This window comes from Acomys minous (genome assembly GCF_964271855.1).
Source record: "Acomys minous genome assembly, chromosome: 10".
NCBI classification, from domain to species: Eukaryota; Metazoa; Chordata; class Mammalia; order Rodentia; family Muridae; genus Acomys; species Acomys minous.
Genome location: NC_140491.1, coordinates 110,618,654 through 110,633,855, shown reverse-complemented (window position 1 = coordinate 110,633,855; position 15,202 = coordinate 110,618,654). Strand labels below are relative to the sequence as shown.

Here is a 15,202-nt window from a genome sequence, read left to right as displayed (position 1 = left end):
CCTCTACTATCCCAGCAACACTCCTCTTCAGACCAGGGTCACACGCAACTCTAGCTCTGACGTCTTGCTAGTCTTCTCTAAGCAGGCGTTTCCTTATCTACCTTTGACTTTCACAACAATGACACTTCTGAGGAAATTTAGGCAGTTACTTCAAGCAAATCTCTAGTTTGAGTCTGCATGTTTCCCTAAGATTAAATAGAGACTAGACGGTTGGTAGGACTCTCACAGGAGTGGTACTATGCCTTTCTTACACAGTATAGCCAAAGACATGTCTTAACTTTGATTGTTCGGTTAAGTAGGTGCTGTCGGCTACGTAACCCTACTGGAAGAGTATTTCATTTCCTGTTGAAATCAACAGCTATATTCCAACTATGTAAGCAGTGTGTTTCACATCCTTTCTCCCATTCACCTTAGCACTGCTGTTTCTTTATTCCTAAACAAACAGTAAAATCTTACACACCCTCGAGCAGCACGTGAATCCCTGTCTGCTGTATATAACCAAAGCTGTCTAAGTAACAGAACTCTAACTGAGAACGGCCAGGTGTCCAATGAGACGGAGCTACTCCGGCTGGCCTTGGCACCAGGGCATGAGCGGGGTTTAAGGAGGAGCAACATGGCAGGGATTGCTTAACATCGGTCTATAGCACACAGCACAGGCAAGACAAAGCTTTAAGGCAAGGAAACTAAAAAAAACCTAATATTAACTGCTAAGATCCTGAAAGAGAAAGGGGGTTAGAAAAACAAATTGATACATACTTATGTAAGCAAAGATCTTGCTTTACAAAGTTGTAACTATCTCTCTCTGTCTGCATAAAGCTAGAAATACTTAGTCTTTATACAGATCCATTATTGGGTAGGGTGGTCTGATGGGATTAAACCCAGGGCCTTTCATATGCTAAACACATACTCCACCAAGAAGCCACAGGCCCACTGCCATTTGTAATCAAAATCTATTTTTAGGCTTTCAGATTAATTTTATAAAGCTTACTACTAGTAATTTAACAGATAGTATATGAGGGTTAGGAAATGGCTCTGGGAATAAGAACACTTGCTCTGCAAGAGTAAAGATCTAAGATCGAACCCCAGGATCTACATAAAAAGCCAGGCATGGATGCATGCATCTGTAACTCCAGCAGGGAGGCCAAGGCCAGCCTAGCAGACATGTTGGGTTTCTGGTTCAGTAAGAAACCTCCTCTAAAGGCAAAAAGAGACAGAAAGATGCCCAGTTGTCCTTCTCTGGCTTCTGCATGCGTGTATACAGGGACACACACATATACTCATAATTATGCACCATACCATATACACACACAGGGAAAGAGAAAAAGAAAAAGACCAGGACAGATAAGGACAGAGACACAGAAAAAGATTAAGAATAATTAAAGGGGGCTAGAGAGATGGCTCAGTGGATTAAGAACACTGGCTGTTCTTCTGAAGGTCCTGAGTTCAATTCCCAGCAACAACATATGGTGGCTCATAACCATCTATACTGGGATCTGATGCCCTCATCTGGAATACAGGAACACATGCTGATAGAGCACTCATACATAAAATAAATGTAAAAAAAAAAAAAAAGAATTAAAGAAAGGGAGAGGAATAGGACTTAAGAGAGAGGGGGGAGGGAACAGAAAGATAAGAGCAAGAGGATAATTATAATAAATAAAATATACTGTGGTAGCACACGCCTGTATTTCTAGCACTCAGGGAGGTGGAGGCAGGTATATCTCTATGAGTTTGAGGCCAGCCTGGTCTACAAAGTGAGTCCAGGATAGCCAAGGCTACACAGAGAAACCCTATCTCGAAAAACAAAAACAAAACTAAAAAAGCACCAAAAAATACCGGTTAAAAAATACTTAAGACAAAATGCACTCTGTGAATGTAACTTACTTACAAGCCTTCCTTGGCTGTGCTATCAGAAACAGCTCGGCCTTGCCCCGCCACCCACCCCTTTGATGTGACATCTTCTCTGAACTTCTCTGTGATGGTCAGCACTTCCAGTATATTATATGCACTTATCTGTCCTCCCTACTAAAGCCCATTACACCTGGGAACATGGATTTTTCTTCTCAACTTCTTATCCTCAGTACCTAGCTGAGATACTCATAAGCTGTATAGCACACTGAAAATAATACATAAATACTAACTTACTAAGTGGAGAATTTGCTCTGGGATTTGGTTTTTGAGATAGGCTAATCCTATACTCAAAATATGGCCAAAGTTGACCTGGAATTCTTGGCCCTCCTACCTCAGCCATCCAAGCAATAGGATTACACAGATACATGATAGCCAGCTCAAGTGAAGTTACATTGTTTTTAATGTTCTGCCCATATGTATATCTGTATAATGTATATATAGTATATGTTATACAGTACCCACAGAATCCAGAAGGGGCACTGGATCTCCTGGAACTGGAGTTAACAGGGGGTTGTACACTGCCATGTGGATGCTAGGAATAGAGCCTGGGTCCTCTGGAAGAACAGTCAGTATTTTAAAGCACTGAACCATCTCTCTAGCCCAAATTTTTTTTAAAGTTACTATTGTTGATAGTGGTGGGTGTGCACGGTGGGGAGCACATGTGTAGGTCAAAGGACAATTTTGTAGAGTTGGTTCTCTCCTTACGTCTTTGTGAAGGTTCCTGGAACCAAATTCAAGGGATTAAACTCGAGTTGTCGTGCTTATAGGCAGGCACACTATCTGCTGAGCCATCTCATTAGCACACAGAGTTGACTTTAATAGTGGAAACTTGGGGTTTTATATGCACACACCCGTGGGAACATAGAATACAGGAGTGCATGGAAATAAAAGATATCCACACTACTTGACGATGACAGTGGTAGAAAGTGTCACCTCAAGAGTAGACCTCAAATTAGCCAACTTCCACATAATTATGATCCAGATTAAACAGACTTAAAGACAACTATAAGCCAAGCGGTGGGAGTGTGCGCCTTTAATCGCAGCACTCGGGAGGCAGAGGCAGACAGATCTCTGTGAGTTCGAGGCCAGCCTGGTCTATACAGCTGTTACATGGAAAACCTCTGTCTTGAAAAACCAAAAGAAGAAGAAGAAGGAGGAGGAGGAGGAGGAGGAGGAGAAGGAGGAGGAGGAGGAGGAGGAGAAAGAAGAAGAAGAGAAGAAGAAGAAGGAGGAGGAGGAGGAGGAGGAGAAGAAGAAGAAAAAAACTACAATAGACCATCATAGGTGAGTGTATGCTTGCACATGTGTAGAGCTCTAACTACAAAAGAATAACTGTCTCCACATCATGGGGCTTGTGAGAGTTACAATGCCTCAAAACTGCAACATTCTCTCAAAACTTGCCCTCATCAAAGGAGAGCTAGGTTTCATTACCAGTAAGAAATTCACATTAAAATTAAATAAATTCCTCAGAGAACTGATAATGTGTTTGGAAACAAACTATATTAAAATGATACAAAGAGTTCAAACAACTTACTTGGCCATACAACTATATCAGGAATTCGCTCAAACATCCCTTCCCTGAGCAAAAATATCTCATGAAGACAATGACCTGTTTTGTTGTTGAAAAAGAAAAATACAAAACAATTTAACTTATAGAAACCTTCTAAATAAAGACAAAAGTCAATGTGAGCAGCCCCAGGTGAAAAGTACAAAGGCAAGCCCCAGGGTAGGCAGCCCAGTGTGAGCAGCCCTAGTGTGAGCAGCCCCACTGTGAGCAGCCCCAGTGTGAGCAGCCCCAGTGTGGGCAGCCCCAGGGTGAGCAGCCCTAGTGTGGGCAACCCCAGGGTGAGCAGCCCCAGTGTGAGCAGCCCCAGTGTGGGCAGCCCCAGGTCAGCAGCCCCAGTGTGAGCAGCCCCAGGGTGAGCAGCCCCAGTGTGAGCAGCCCCAGTGTGAGCAGCCCCAGTGTGGGCAGCCCCAGTGTGGGCAGCCCCAGTGTGGGCAGCCCCAGTGTGGGCAGCCCCAGTGTGGGCAGCCCCAGGTCAGCAGCCTACCATGAGCTCTGAACACTCGATCATCTGCTTCCTGTGAGTAGGAAATATGAGCTTCTTTAAGTTCCTGAAGGAAATCTTCATTCACAATAGAAGGAGGTGCTTCACTAGGATTTAAGGATGCCTAAAAAATGAAATTGGTTTTTGACTTATTTTTAAAAAATAACTTTGATCCCCTCTACTAAAAGAACGATTATAAGATGGAAATTATTGGTTTTTCGAGACAGGGTTTCTCTGTGTAGCTTTGGCTGTCCTGGACTCACTTTGTAGACCACGCTGGCCTCGAACTCACAGCGATCCGCCTGCCTCTGCCTCCCAAGTGCTGGGATTAAAGGCATGCGCCACCACGCCCGGCCCAAGATGAGAATTTTTTTAAGTTCAATAGATGATATATCAAGTAACAGAGTCCAACTTGGTAACAATAGCAAAGTACAAATGGTTTGGTTAATCATATAATAACATTTAACAGGGAGATTATGCTTTCTCTGTTTCTACGGCTGGCCCTTTGTTACTGACAGTGAAGACTGTAACCAACAATAGAGAAGACAGGAAGTCTCAAATCTTCAGTTTAGATTACAAATACTAGTGTACTTTACATTGACATTTTTCTCCTGTAGATAAAATTTACCATTTCCTTCTTCAATGGCCATTTTAAAATGTTGCACAGGAACTCTTACATTAAGTAACAAAAGTATTATTATTAGCCAGTTTTAAAACATATGACTTAATTAAGTATCAACTCAATTTCCGTTAGTATCTTGAAGCCTAACCTTCAACTGTAAAGTTAAGAAAGACCACACTGAGCATGTCATTCAACCTCCAAGAGCCTCAGCTTCTTCTCGTTAATGAGACTACCAACCAAATGTTTAGGGCTACTACACGGAAAGCACCGGACAGCGTGTCAGACATACGCAACTCCTGAACATAAGGAATGTTAATACAGTATTTGGGATAAAAAATACATAAGAAAATATAAACAAAAACGTCTGGTATTTCTATACTCTCTTAATCTTGTAAGGGGCCATATTCATTCAAATAAGTATTTATTTTTACTCCAAAAAGCCAGGCACGATTCTAAGAACTGTGAAAATAGCGATTAGAGTTAACATAGATGAGGACCGGGAGGCTGTGGTCTTACCTTACCTGTATCCTATAATCCTACAGTTACCAGAAGGAAATAACCAAACAAATTCCAATAAATCGTCTGTCTAGCATTTTAAATTCTTAAAAGCAGAACTGCCATTACAAACTGCTGTGGGCCAACATGTGGGCACGGGGAACTAGACCCAGGTTCTCTGCAAGGGTAGGAAGTGCTCTTGTCTGCTGTGCCACTGCTCCAGCTCCTAGAAACAATCACATGCCAACAGTCCGTAGTATCACATAAGAGAGATCACGTTACGGACTGGCATATCAAATTGGAGAGATAAGATAACTACCCTATATATTCCAAAATAACAATACAAATAGTCACAATATAAAGAAATGCTAAATATTTAATTGGGTTCACAGCAACAAGATAGCTATAGCAAACAAATGTAACAAATCATTGCAATAACTAATTGGTTAGGCATAAAAAGCACAACTTAACATATTGTAAGTACTGTTTGCTTACTTTAGAGGTAGTTCTATGCTCCAGACTTGCTCCAAGGGTGTTTTGGATCCAGTCTCTTAAGGTTGGTAAAGTCATGCCACTAAGAGGGTACCTAAGGTACAAAGTAGATGAAGAATGCTAGGGACAGGTATCTCTAGGGAAACGTGAAGCTATATTCTGCTTCGAGGAATGATCGAGCAGTTCCTAAAAGGTTCAGTGACTAAACTGCGTGTATAGTACATATTTAATTCTAGAGCACCCAGATCCTATTTCCGTTTCTGGAGTCTTTTCTTGTTTAAGTTTTGGAGAGGGGAGTACTGCCTACTTCAAGTGAACATGCCGAGCACTCACCCTCTGATGCCCATCCTCAAGAGCTTACAGAATTCACCTTTATTCTTCCTTTCTCTGTCTTTAGATCAGAACTCAGCAATTTAGGAAATGAATTCTTAAGGAACCCACGCTGGTGATAGTAGCAGTAGTGCACTCTCCCAGTCTCTAAAACTAGCACATAAATCTCTACTTCTGTAACTACCTAGATCAGCAGTTCTCAACCTATGGGTTACGACACCTTTGGGAATCAAATGACCTTTTTACATGGGTCACATATCAGATATCCTGTATATCAGATATTTACATTACAATTCATAACAGTAGCAAAATTTCAGTAATGAAGTAGAACAAAAATTATTTTATGGTCAGGTGTCACCACAACATGAGGAATGTATTGTATTAGAGGGTTGCAGCATTAGGAAGGTTGAGAACCACTGCCCTAGAAAAATGTCACTATCAACATCATCACATCCTCTTTGCTTTTAATTAATGTTCTCCTAATAACTGTAAAGGTGTAACCTTTCATTATAACCCAAAAGCAGGTGCAAGTTACAAGGTTTATACATCAAGTCATTTCCAATAAATCAAAAGCATGGAGGAACAAGGGTGGCTCTTTGGCTCCTCATCCAGAAAACTCCCTAAAGAAGTTATCTGTAAGACAAGAGGGGCAATAAGAATATGAACTAAATAAGTAGGTATTACTTCTAAAGTGTGATACTAATCACTAATTAATATGTGAGTGATTATATGGGCTTATTTTTAAAAATTTTAAAGTATAGATATTATGATATCAGAATTTAAATATTATAAGATAAAAAGGATTATAGTAAAGTGCAGGCAATTTTTTGGTTAGAGGAGGGTGTATCATATTTTCATTCTTTTTTTAATGTTTAAAAAATATAAGAAAAAAATGTAAGAAATGGAAAAAAAAAGAATAAAGTGAGCTTAAAATGCAAGATTACCTTTTCCCCGTCAGCTCAACCTGGCCCTTCTTATTGAAGAAGAACTTGGAATCATTATAGCCCCATCCATTCCATTTCATAACTTCTTGCCTGGTGACAAAAAAGAAAAAAAAAAAAAAAAAATATATATATATATATATATATACACACACACACATACAAGACTTATCCTGGTGCTAGAGATGGCTCAGCAGTTAAAACTGTGTGCTGCTCTTATAGAGGACTTGAATTTAGCAATCAGGACCCACAGGGGTAGCTCACAACCACCTGGAAAACTCAACACCTTTGGATTCTATGTCCATATCACATATGCTCATGATCTCTCATATATACGCATGAATACACTTGATTAAATTTCATTTTATAAGTTTCTACATAATATCACACTATCAGCTATTACCACCATATCCATATTTTTTCTTTTCTTTTTCTTTTTTTTTTTTTTTGTTGTTGTTGTTTTGTTTTGTTTTGTTGTTTTTCAGTACAGAGTTTCTCTGAGTAGCCTTAGCTGTCCTGGACTCACTTTGTAGACCAGGTTGGCCTCAAACTCATAGCAATCTGCCTGCCTCTGCTCTCCAAGTGTTGCGATTATAGACATGGGCCACCACATCCAGCTATTACAAACTTTTATACGCCAACCACACGTCAGTCCTTTTGTCTTATTATAGTATTCTTTCCAAAAAAATCAGTTAACTAGCCTCACAACAGGTACTCATGGGATCAACATTGCTGGCATTAAGTAAGTTACTAAGGAAAAAATTACCTTATTTCCCCGTCCCTCTTGTAATGAGCAACACATGCCTCACAAGAACTACAATTAACAAATTTAATGCACTCAAAGACAGATGAAAAGGAGAATGCTTAGAAGATAAGTGTTTCGAGGCGGGCGGTGGTGGCGCACGCCTTTAACCCCAGCACTCGGGAGGCCGAGGCAGGTGGGGCACTGTGAGTTCAAGGCCAGCCTGGTCTACAAAGTGAATCTAGGACAGCTAAGGTTACACAGAGAAATCCTGTCTCAAAAAAAAAAAAAAAAGAGGATGAGGAGGAGAAAAGTGTTTCATCTTACATACTGAGTTTAAGTCTGAAGTACAGGCTACAGCCTGGCATGCTCTACTTCTGGGTCTGGTCCCCACTAGTATAAGATGGCCTCAATAACTTTGCAGTTAAAACTATGAACAGGAAACTGACTTTTACATGTGTTAGAAAAAAATCAGAATTTTTAATTTTTCTGCTAAAATGAAATAGACCAATTTATAAGGTAGTCTGATGGGTACATGGTGTGAAATTCACAAAGAATCAATTTCTTTTTAAGATTTTTTTTAAGGGTAGCTTGACTACTAGCAGACACATTTAGACCATAAATCAAGTATTAACAAATTTTTAAAAATCGTTTATATCTTATTAGATTGTAGTGATAGCGAGAGAAACTATAGACACTGTACAAACACGCAGACACTGAACAATGTACTCTGGGTAACTGGAGAAATCAAGGAGGACATTTAAAAATTCCTAGCCTGGAACAAAAGCAAAAAAACCAAACCTTATCAGAAGCTCTGGGATAGAGAAGCTTCGATGTCTCTGCTGACATCCAGACTTGAGAGCACACTCAGACTTAGTGAGCTCCTCAGAAGGAAACAGGCCACGCCTGAAAACAGTACATGGGAAAATAATAGAGACCAGGGAGGAAGTTGAGTGTGAAGAGCCACGGAACCAAAGCATTGGTGCTTTGAAACTACAAAAAGACAATTTTTTTTTAAGTGCTAGCTTAGCCAGGCGTGGTGGCACACGCCTTTAATCCCAGCAGAGGCAGGCAGATCTCTGTGAGTTCAAGGCCAGCCTGGTCTACAAAGCAAGTCCAGGACAGCCAAGGCTACACAGAGAAACCGTGTCTCAAAATAAATAAATAAAAAATTTAAAGTGCTAGCTTACAAGGCATCTACACCTCAGCCTTGATTTAACAATCAATCTTCACCTATATATAACCACTACTGTATCAGCTTTCATCGTTTCAATTTTCATTTCCAAACACTAGATTTCATAATTTCTAAAACCACTTTCATCAAAATCAGTATCACAATGCTCAGGAAACACACTGGTCTGGGCATATGCAGAACCACACTTAGGCATGGTGTTAGTTTTAGTGTTACAAAGTGCCCTGGTGAATCTTAGCTACTGAAATAAATTAGTGGCAAATGTTTCAGCTATGCAGGTTGAAATGAAGATAACTAAATAACAACTGTTTTCTATCCAGAAAGGCTACATGCCTTTTAATTCAAAGTAAGCTTGCCACAGTGCCCAGCTAGAGAAGCCACCTCTTTTTAAATTACAATAAAAACAATTCAAATAAAAAATGATGTTCTCACTAGAAAATACTCCTCAAATTTCCCATAATTCTCAAGGAAGAAAAAGCTAAAAATTGAGGAGTAAAACTGTATAGGAATTATTGTCCTAGGCCAAAGGCATTTCTAATAAGAGCTACATGAATATAATACAATGAACCAGCTACAAGTAGCCAAATGTATACTCAAGTCTCTAAACATAAAATTGAGACAAAGAGCCAGGAGGTGGTAGTGCAAGCCTTTAATCCCAGCACTTGGGAGGAAAATAGAGACCAGGGAGGAAGTTGAGCGTGAAGAGCCACAGAACCAAAGCATTGGTGCTTTGAAACTACAAAAAGACAATTTTTTTAAAAAGTGCTAGTTTAGCCAGGCGTGGTGGCACACGCCTTAAATCCCAGCAGAGGCAGGTGGATCTCTGTGAGTTCGAGGCCAGCCTCGTCTACAAAGCGAGTCCAGGACAGCCAAGGCTACACAGAAAAACCCTGTCAAAAAAAAAAAATTGAGACAAAGAAACTAAAACTTTTTAATTTGAAATCATGGGAATAAGGGAAGCAGAGGCAATAAGATCACAAGTTCAAGGCTAGCCTAAGCTACATAGTGAGAACCTGCCTGCGCTGGGATTAAAGGCATGGGCCTCATGGGGACACAACCCCATCACTGTAGAAGATGGCTTAGAACAGACTTCTGGGAATGCCTTTAGAGACAAAACTTCACAGCTCGGTACAGAGGTGCTCAGTACATAAGAACACTTGAAACACAGGCATTTAGACCCGAGTTCAGAGCCCAGTGAGCGCATTGAAGCCAGCCAGGCCACCCTCCTGTAACCCAGCACTGGGAGGAAGGAGGAGGGAAGCAGAGACAGGAAGACTGCTGGGGCATTTTAGTTAGCTGCCAGCCTAGCTCCAGGTGTAGTGAGAACCCCTGTCTCAAAGGAATGAGGTAGAAACATAGTAGTACACTCCACAAATGAGGAGATTTGAAAGCTAAGGAATATTTGGCCCTGGACTGGAGAGATGGTTCACAGGTTAAGGGCACTGGCTGCTCTTCCAGAGGTCCTGAGTTCTATTCCCATGGTCTCTTTCTTACAGCCTGGGGAATAAAATGACTAGTCTGCTCTGCCACATGCCTCTCAGTGTGTGATATGCTGCCTTACCACTGGCCCAAAACAACAGGTATCTAGCACAGAAGGAAACGTCCACACTGTGAGCCACAACAGGCCTCTTATTAAGCTATTGACCCTAATTATCTTCCTATGTAACAGACTGCAAGTATCTTGACGTGTATTACAGCCTTAACATTTGTAAATGAGAGCAGAGCATCACACATTACATCTAACTGCTGAAGAGATCCTTAGAAACTGCCCTGTCCCCACCTTTCCAGATGAAGAAGCTTTACCTGCAGAGGCATGGTCACACGGCTGAGTTACACCCTCCAGCAACCAAAACAGTTTGAAGAGCCCTCTTTTCAGCAACCTTAGGATTTTCTCCAAGACACTATTCTAAGCTTACTGTGGTCATTCTGCACTGGTCTGCCTGAGGGAAACTGTAAGAATCAAGGACCAGCTGTATCAGTAAGCCCGGTGCCTGCTGCCCCCATCACCACCACCACCACACAGTAAACTCGGCCCTTTACAATCATAATCCCAAGGCACCTGGGAAGCTGCAAAAAAATAATGCAAAATTCTCCGCTTTCTCAAGAATTCTAATAAAAGGAAATCACTCACAACTAAACCTGAAGTACAGTAGTCAGTATCGGGTCCCAGACATTCAAATTCCTAAGCTAACCACAACAAATTTGAGGTCATCAAACTCCAAGACTCTTCTATTGCCAAAAAATAGGAAGGTTGGCTTGATTTTACTCTACTAAAATGTTTTACAAACCTAGACAACGGAGTAGTACAAATATGAAGAGGAAAAATTACTTGTTTCAACAAAAGAAAAGGGATACTTATAAGCAGCATCACATCTACACAAGGTGGCAGTGTTCTCCCAGGAGATGCAGTCCCGAGCACTGCTACTCAGTCACTAAGTGAAACATTTAGACTGAGCACAATGCAAATCCATACTGAGTTCTTTTATTTAGTCTTAAGTGAGATCTCACTTTCAAGGCTGTACCTGGAGACGAATCATCAGACCCCCACTCCTCTTCAATAATAAGCTACAAGCACGTGGGTTAGCATACAGGCCCTGCCATTGCTTTTTCTAAGCATGGTATTCTCATACAAAGTCAGCAAAAGGACAAAGGTATTCATTCACCTACTTTTACTCTGGGTTAGCAACTTTTTAAAGATCAGTTAGCTAATAACTTTTAAAATCTTTCTAACACAAGTACAGCCTACTTCTTACTCTGTTCAGGTGAAGGTAAACTATGCACTAACTGTTCCAGCTTAAAATGAGAAACAACTTTTAGAAGAGTGAAAAAAAGAAACTCCAGGAAAGCCTCAGTGCTGGCCGAGCTAACCAACCTCAGCATCAGCCACTTCCAAGCCAATCGCACATGGGCACAATTGAGCACAAAGTCTAACCCTCTGCAGGAGTTTCTAATCCAGGTCCCTATTATCTGCTGTGCTACTGACTCCTTCAAGGTTGGAACAACCAAAACAAAGATCATGTGAAATAAGAAATGATGAGAAAGACAGCAACACACACACTTCTTGAAAAACAACACGATGAAAAACTCCCACAGAACAAGGTATGGTGGTGTATGCCTGTAAAGCCAGTAATTGAGAAGCTCGGGCACTTCTTGAAAAAAAAACACGATGAAAAACTCCCACCGAGCTGGGGGTGGTGGTGCACGCCTTTAATCCCAGCACTCGGGAGGCAGAGGCAGGCGGATCGCTGTGAATTCGAAGCCAGCCTGGTCTACAAAGGGAGTCCAGGACAGCCAAAACCCTGTCTCGAAAAACCAAAAAAAAAAAAAAAAAAAGAAAGAAAGAAAAACTCCCACCGAACAAGGTATGGTGGTGTATGCCTGTAAAGCCAGTAATTGGGAAGCTCGGGCCGGACCAGAGGTTTAAGGCCAGCCAAGGACTTGGGGGTGGAGGGAGACCATATATGTGGGAAATCCTACAAATGAAATTCTATTCCCACCAACTTCCTTATTTAAAAAAAAAAAAATGGAGTTCGCCAGACGTGTGGTGCACACGCCTTTAATCCCAGCACTCTGGAGGCAGAGGCAGGAAGATCACCTTGAGTTCGAGGCCAGCCTAGTCTACAAAGTGAGTCCAGGACAGCCAACGCTACACAGAGAAACCCAGTCTCGAAAAAGCAAAAAATAAAAAAATAAAAATAAAAAGGAGTTCTTACTAGATTGATAGGGGAGGAGGGTAGATACTGACTTTATTGGAAGTTTAACTTAAATGTAGGCCTTTTGAAATCAATTTAAAGTCATCTTCATATCTAGACTGTCAACCCTGTAAAATTATTCTTTAAAAACTCAGTAAGAAAGCTTTCAAATGTTCACAATGTGCACTGCTTGAATCTGACAACGAAGCAAATCCCTTTTCAATTAGGGAGATAATATAAAAAAGTAAAAATTGTATTATGTACAATAGTTTGGGTTATTTTAGAGAAAATCTTAACAATCTACACATGCCTGGTTGCAAGATGTGACATTTGAATTATAAAATAAACTGAGCATTATTAGGCTTTGACCAGTATCTGAATCTTATACATCTCCTGCTGCCTGATATAAACTCCCCACCCTACCTTTATCTGATTACATTTTTATTTCCCACAGAGAGAAGGAACCATGTCAAAGTGCCTCAGTGCTGTCCATGCAACACCCCTGCTCTCTGAATACTCCTGAGAGAACTGCCGCTTGCAAAACCTGAAATCTAATTAGTCACAGAACCGTGTGGAGCCTGTGGGAAGCATCCAGTCACTGAGCTGGGGACACGGTGCAGGGAAGGGCGGACAAACCCAGCAAAACTGAACATTAGCCAGTACCTGGAGTTTACTCAAAGACTTGTTGAAAGAATCAGTGAATACGCATATGGTCACCTGTACTTGAAGATACAAGCCTCAGAAAACTCTATGGCCAGTGGGCCGTGGTGTGGATCACTGTGAGTTCAAGGCCAGCCTGGTCTGCAAAGCGAATCCAGGACAGCCAGGGCTACACACAGAAACCCTGTCTCTAAAAACCAAAAAAAAAAAAAAAACAAACAAAGGCGGGGGAGGAGGAGGAAAGAAATAAAGAAAACTTTAAGGCTTCATGCAGCTTAAGACTGGCCTCTAACCCTGGTCCTCCTGCTGTTGTCTCCTCAGTACTAGAATTACAGACATGAACCACCATGTCCAACTTGAAAAGCATAATTCAACAAAGCAAGAGGAGTTAGCAGAAAGGTGTAAACAAACCGTGCTGCAAGACCCTGCTGCTGCAACCAGCCAGTGCTTTCCCTACATGGTGGACTACAATCTAAAACATGAGCCACAACAAATGTTTCCCTCCACTTAAGTTGCTTCTGTCAATATTTTGTCACAGTGATGAGAAAAGCTAACGAACATAGTCACTGGATTCTGTAACACTGCCTACGGTTGTTGTAATAAGGTACTACAAACTTGCTGGCTTACAATAAAAAGTAGTACTAATAATTTTGTTTGCCATCAAGAACTAGTCTACTTGCTTATTAAATTTGGTCACTGATGGAAGAGAAATGTGCTACCCAAGCTAAATGAGTAACGACAAGACTCTGACAAAATCAGGGTTCTAGATGGCTCAACAAGATAACACTCTTGTATACAAAATGCCTTCTGACCAAACTTGCACATTACCATGTCATGACAACTTCCCTGGATGTCCATACTGTGTTTCCGCACTAGCTGCTGTATTTAGTCCTTTGATGCAATAGCTGCTAGTTTGCTAATTGTTGCCAGTGTCACATAAACTTAAATATGGGAATTAATAATACAAAGAGTTGCTACCAAAAACATAGGGGGTGGACTGGAGAGATGGCTCAGCAGTTAAGAGCACTTGTTAGTCCTCCAGAGAACCCAGGTTTGATTTCCAGCACCCAAACAGAGACTTACACTATTGGTAACTACAGTTCCACAGATCCAAAGCCCTCCCCTAATCTCCACTGGCATTGCATTCACATAGTGTACACATGCAGGCCAAACACCTATTCACATAAAATAAAAATAAATAAATAAATATTTAAGTGTTTTTAAAAGGAAAAGAAACACAAGTACCCCTAGTAAGCAACTCAGCAGAAAACGCCTGTGCTCAGCTGCCAATTAGAGATCCCACAGTAATTCCTGGGTATACACTACAGGCAACTCCACGCCCTGTTCCGTAAGGAAATGTGTCTGCCACATCTCCTAGAGCACTGTTCACTGGAGAAGGGGGAGAGGAAGTGGAAATACATTCCATGAGACTTTACACAATGATCACAATCACTAAAGTAGACTGGCACGATTCTTAAAACGATAGTGACCATTTTTCCTCTATGCAGAATCTAGATTTAAATGAGAGATGAAAGAAGACTATTTGGCAAGAAGAAAAGAAGGCACTGGAGGGTAGAAGGTGTAGAAATGTAATATGCAACGATATACGTATGAAAATGCTATGATGAAACCCACTATTTTGTACCGTAACTAAAAAAATATTTTAAAACACAAAAAATGCAATGAGAAAAATCTAGAAGCACAGTGTTGAATACAAAGAAAAGGAGAAATAAGACTCAGAGTGTAACAGCGTTTAAGATGGAGAGGAAGACCATGTGGTGGTGCAGGCCTTTAATCCCAGCACTTGGGAGGCAGAGGTAGGGAGATCGCCGTTGAGTTTGAGGCCAGCTGGGCCTACAAAGTGAGTCCAGGACAGCCAAGCGAAACCCTGTATCCAAAACAAAAACAAAAGATCAAAAGGAAGAAAGCACTAATTAGCTGTATATTTTATAGAAGCATCTAGAAGAACATGAATGGTGTTCACAGAGAGACGAGATATGATCAGGAGTCACACAGCAAACACCACCAGGACACAATAAATAGCCACAACTCCCTGAGCGAAGGCACATGTGCTACT

General features: G+C 41.1%; 1 protein-coding gene across 3 annotated transcripts in view; it reads right to left on the bottom strand.

The window, feature by feature from the left end:
* Window positions 1–15,202, bottom strand: part of AGPS (alkylglycerone phosphate synthase) — a 97,598-nt gene that overhangs the window by 69,637 nt on the left and 12,759 nt on the right. Inside the window, exons 1-5 of one of the 3 annotated variants that reach the window (XM_084798003.1) lie at window positions 10,577–10,756; window positions 6,843–6,932; window positions 5,572–5,662; window positions 3,963–4,083; window positions 3,446–3,520 (exon numbers count right to left, since the gene is read on the bottom strand). In XM_084798003.1, coding sequence (XP_084654129.1) covers window positions 3,446–3,520; window positions 3,963–4,083; window positions 5,572–5,662; window positions 6,843–6,922 — 367 coding nt within the window. In that variant the 5' untranslated portion in view covers window positions 6,923–6,932; window positions 10,577–10,756. Of the gene's footprint in view, window positions 1–3,445; window positions 3,521–3,962; window positions 4,084–5,571; window positions 5,663–6,842; window positions 6,933–8,382; window positions 8,577–10,576; window positions 10,757–15,202 lie in introns of those variants that run through there. The other 2 variants (XM_084798002.1, XM_084798001.1) reach the window with 2 other exon arrangements.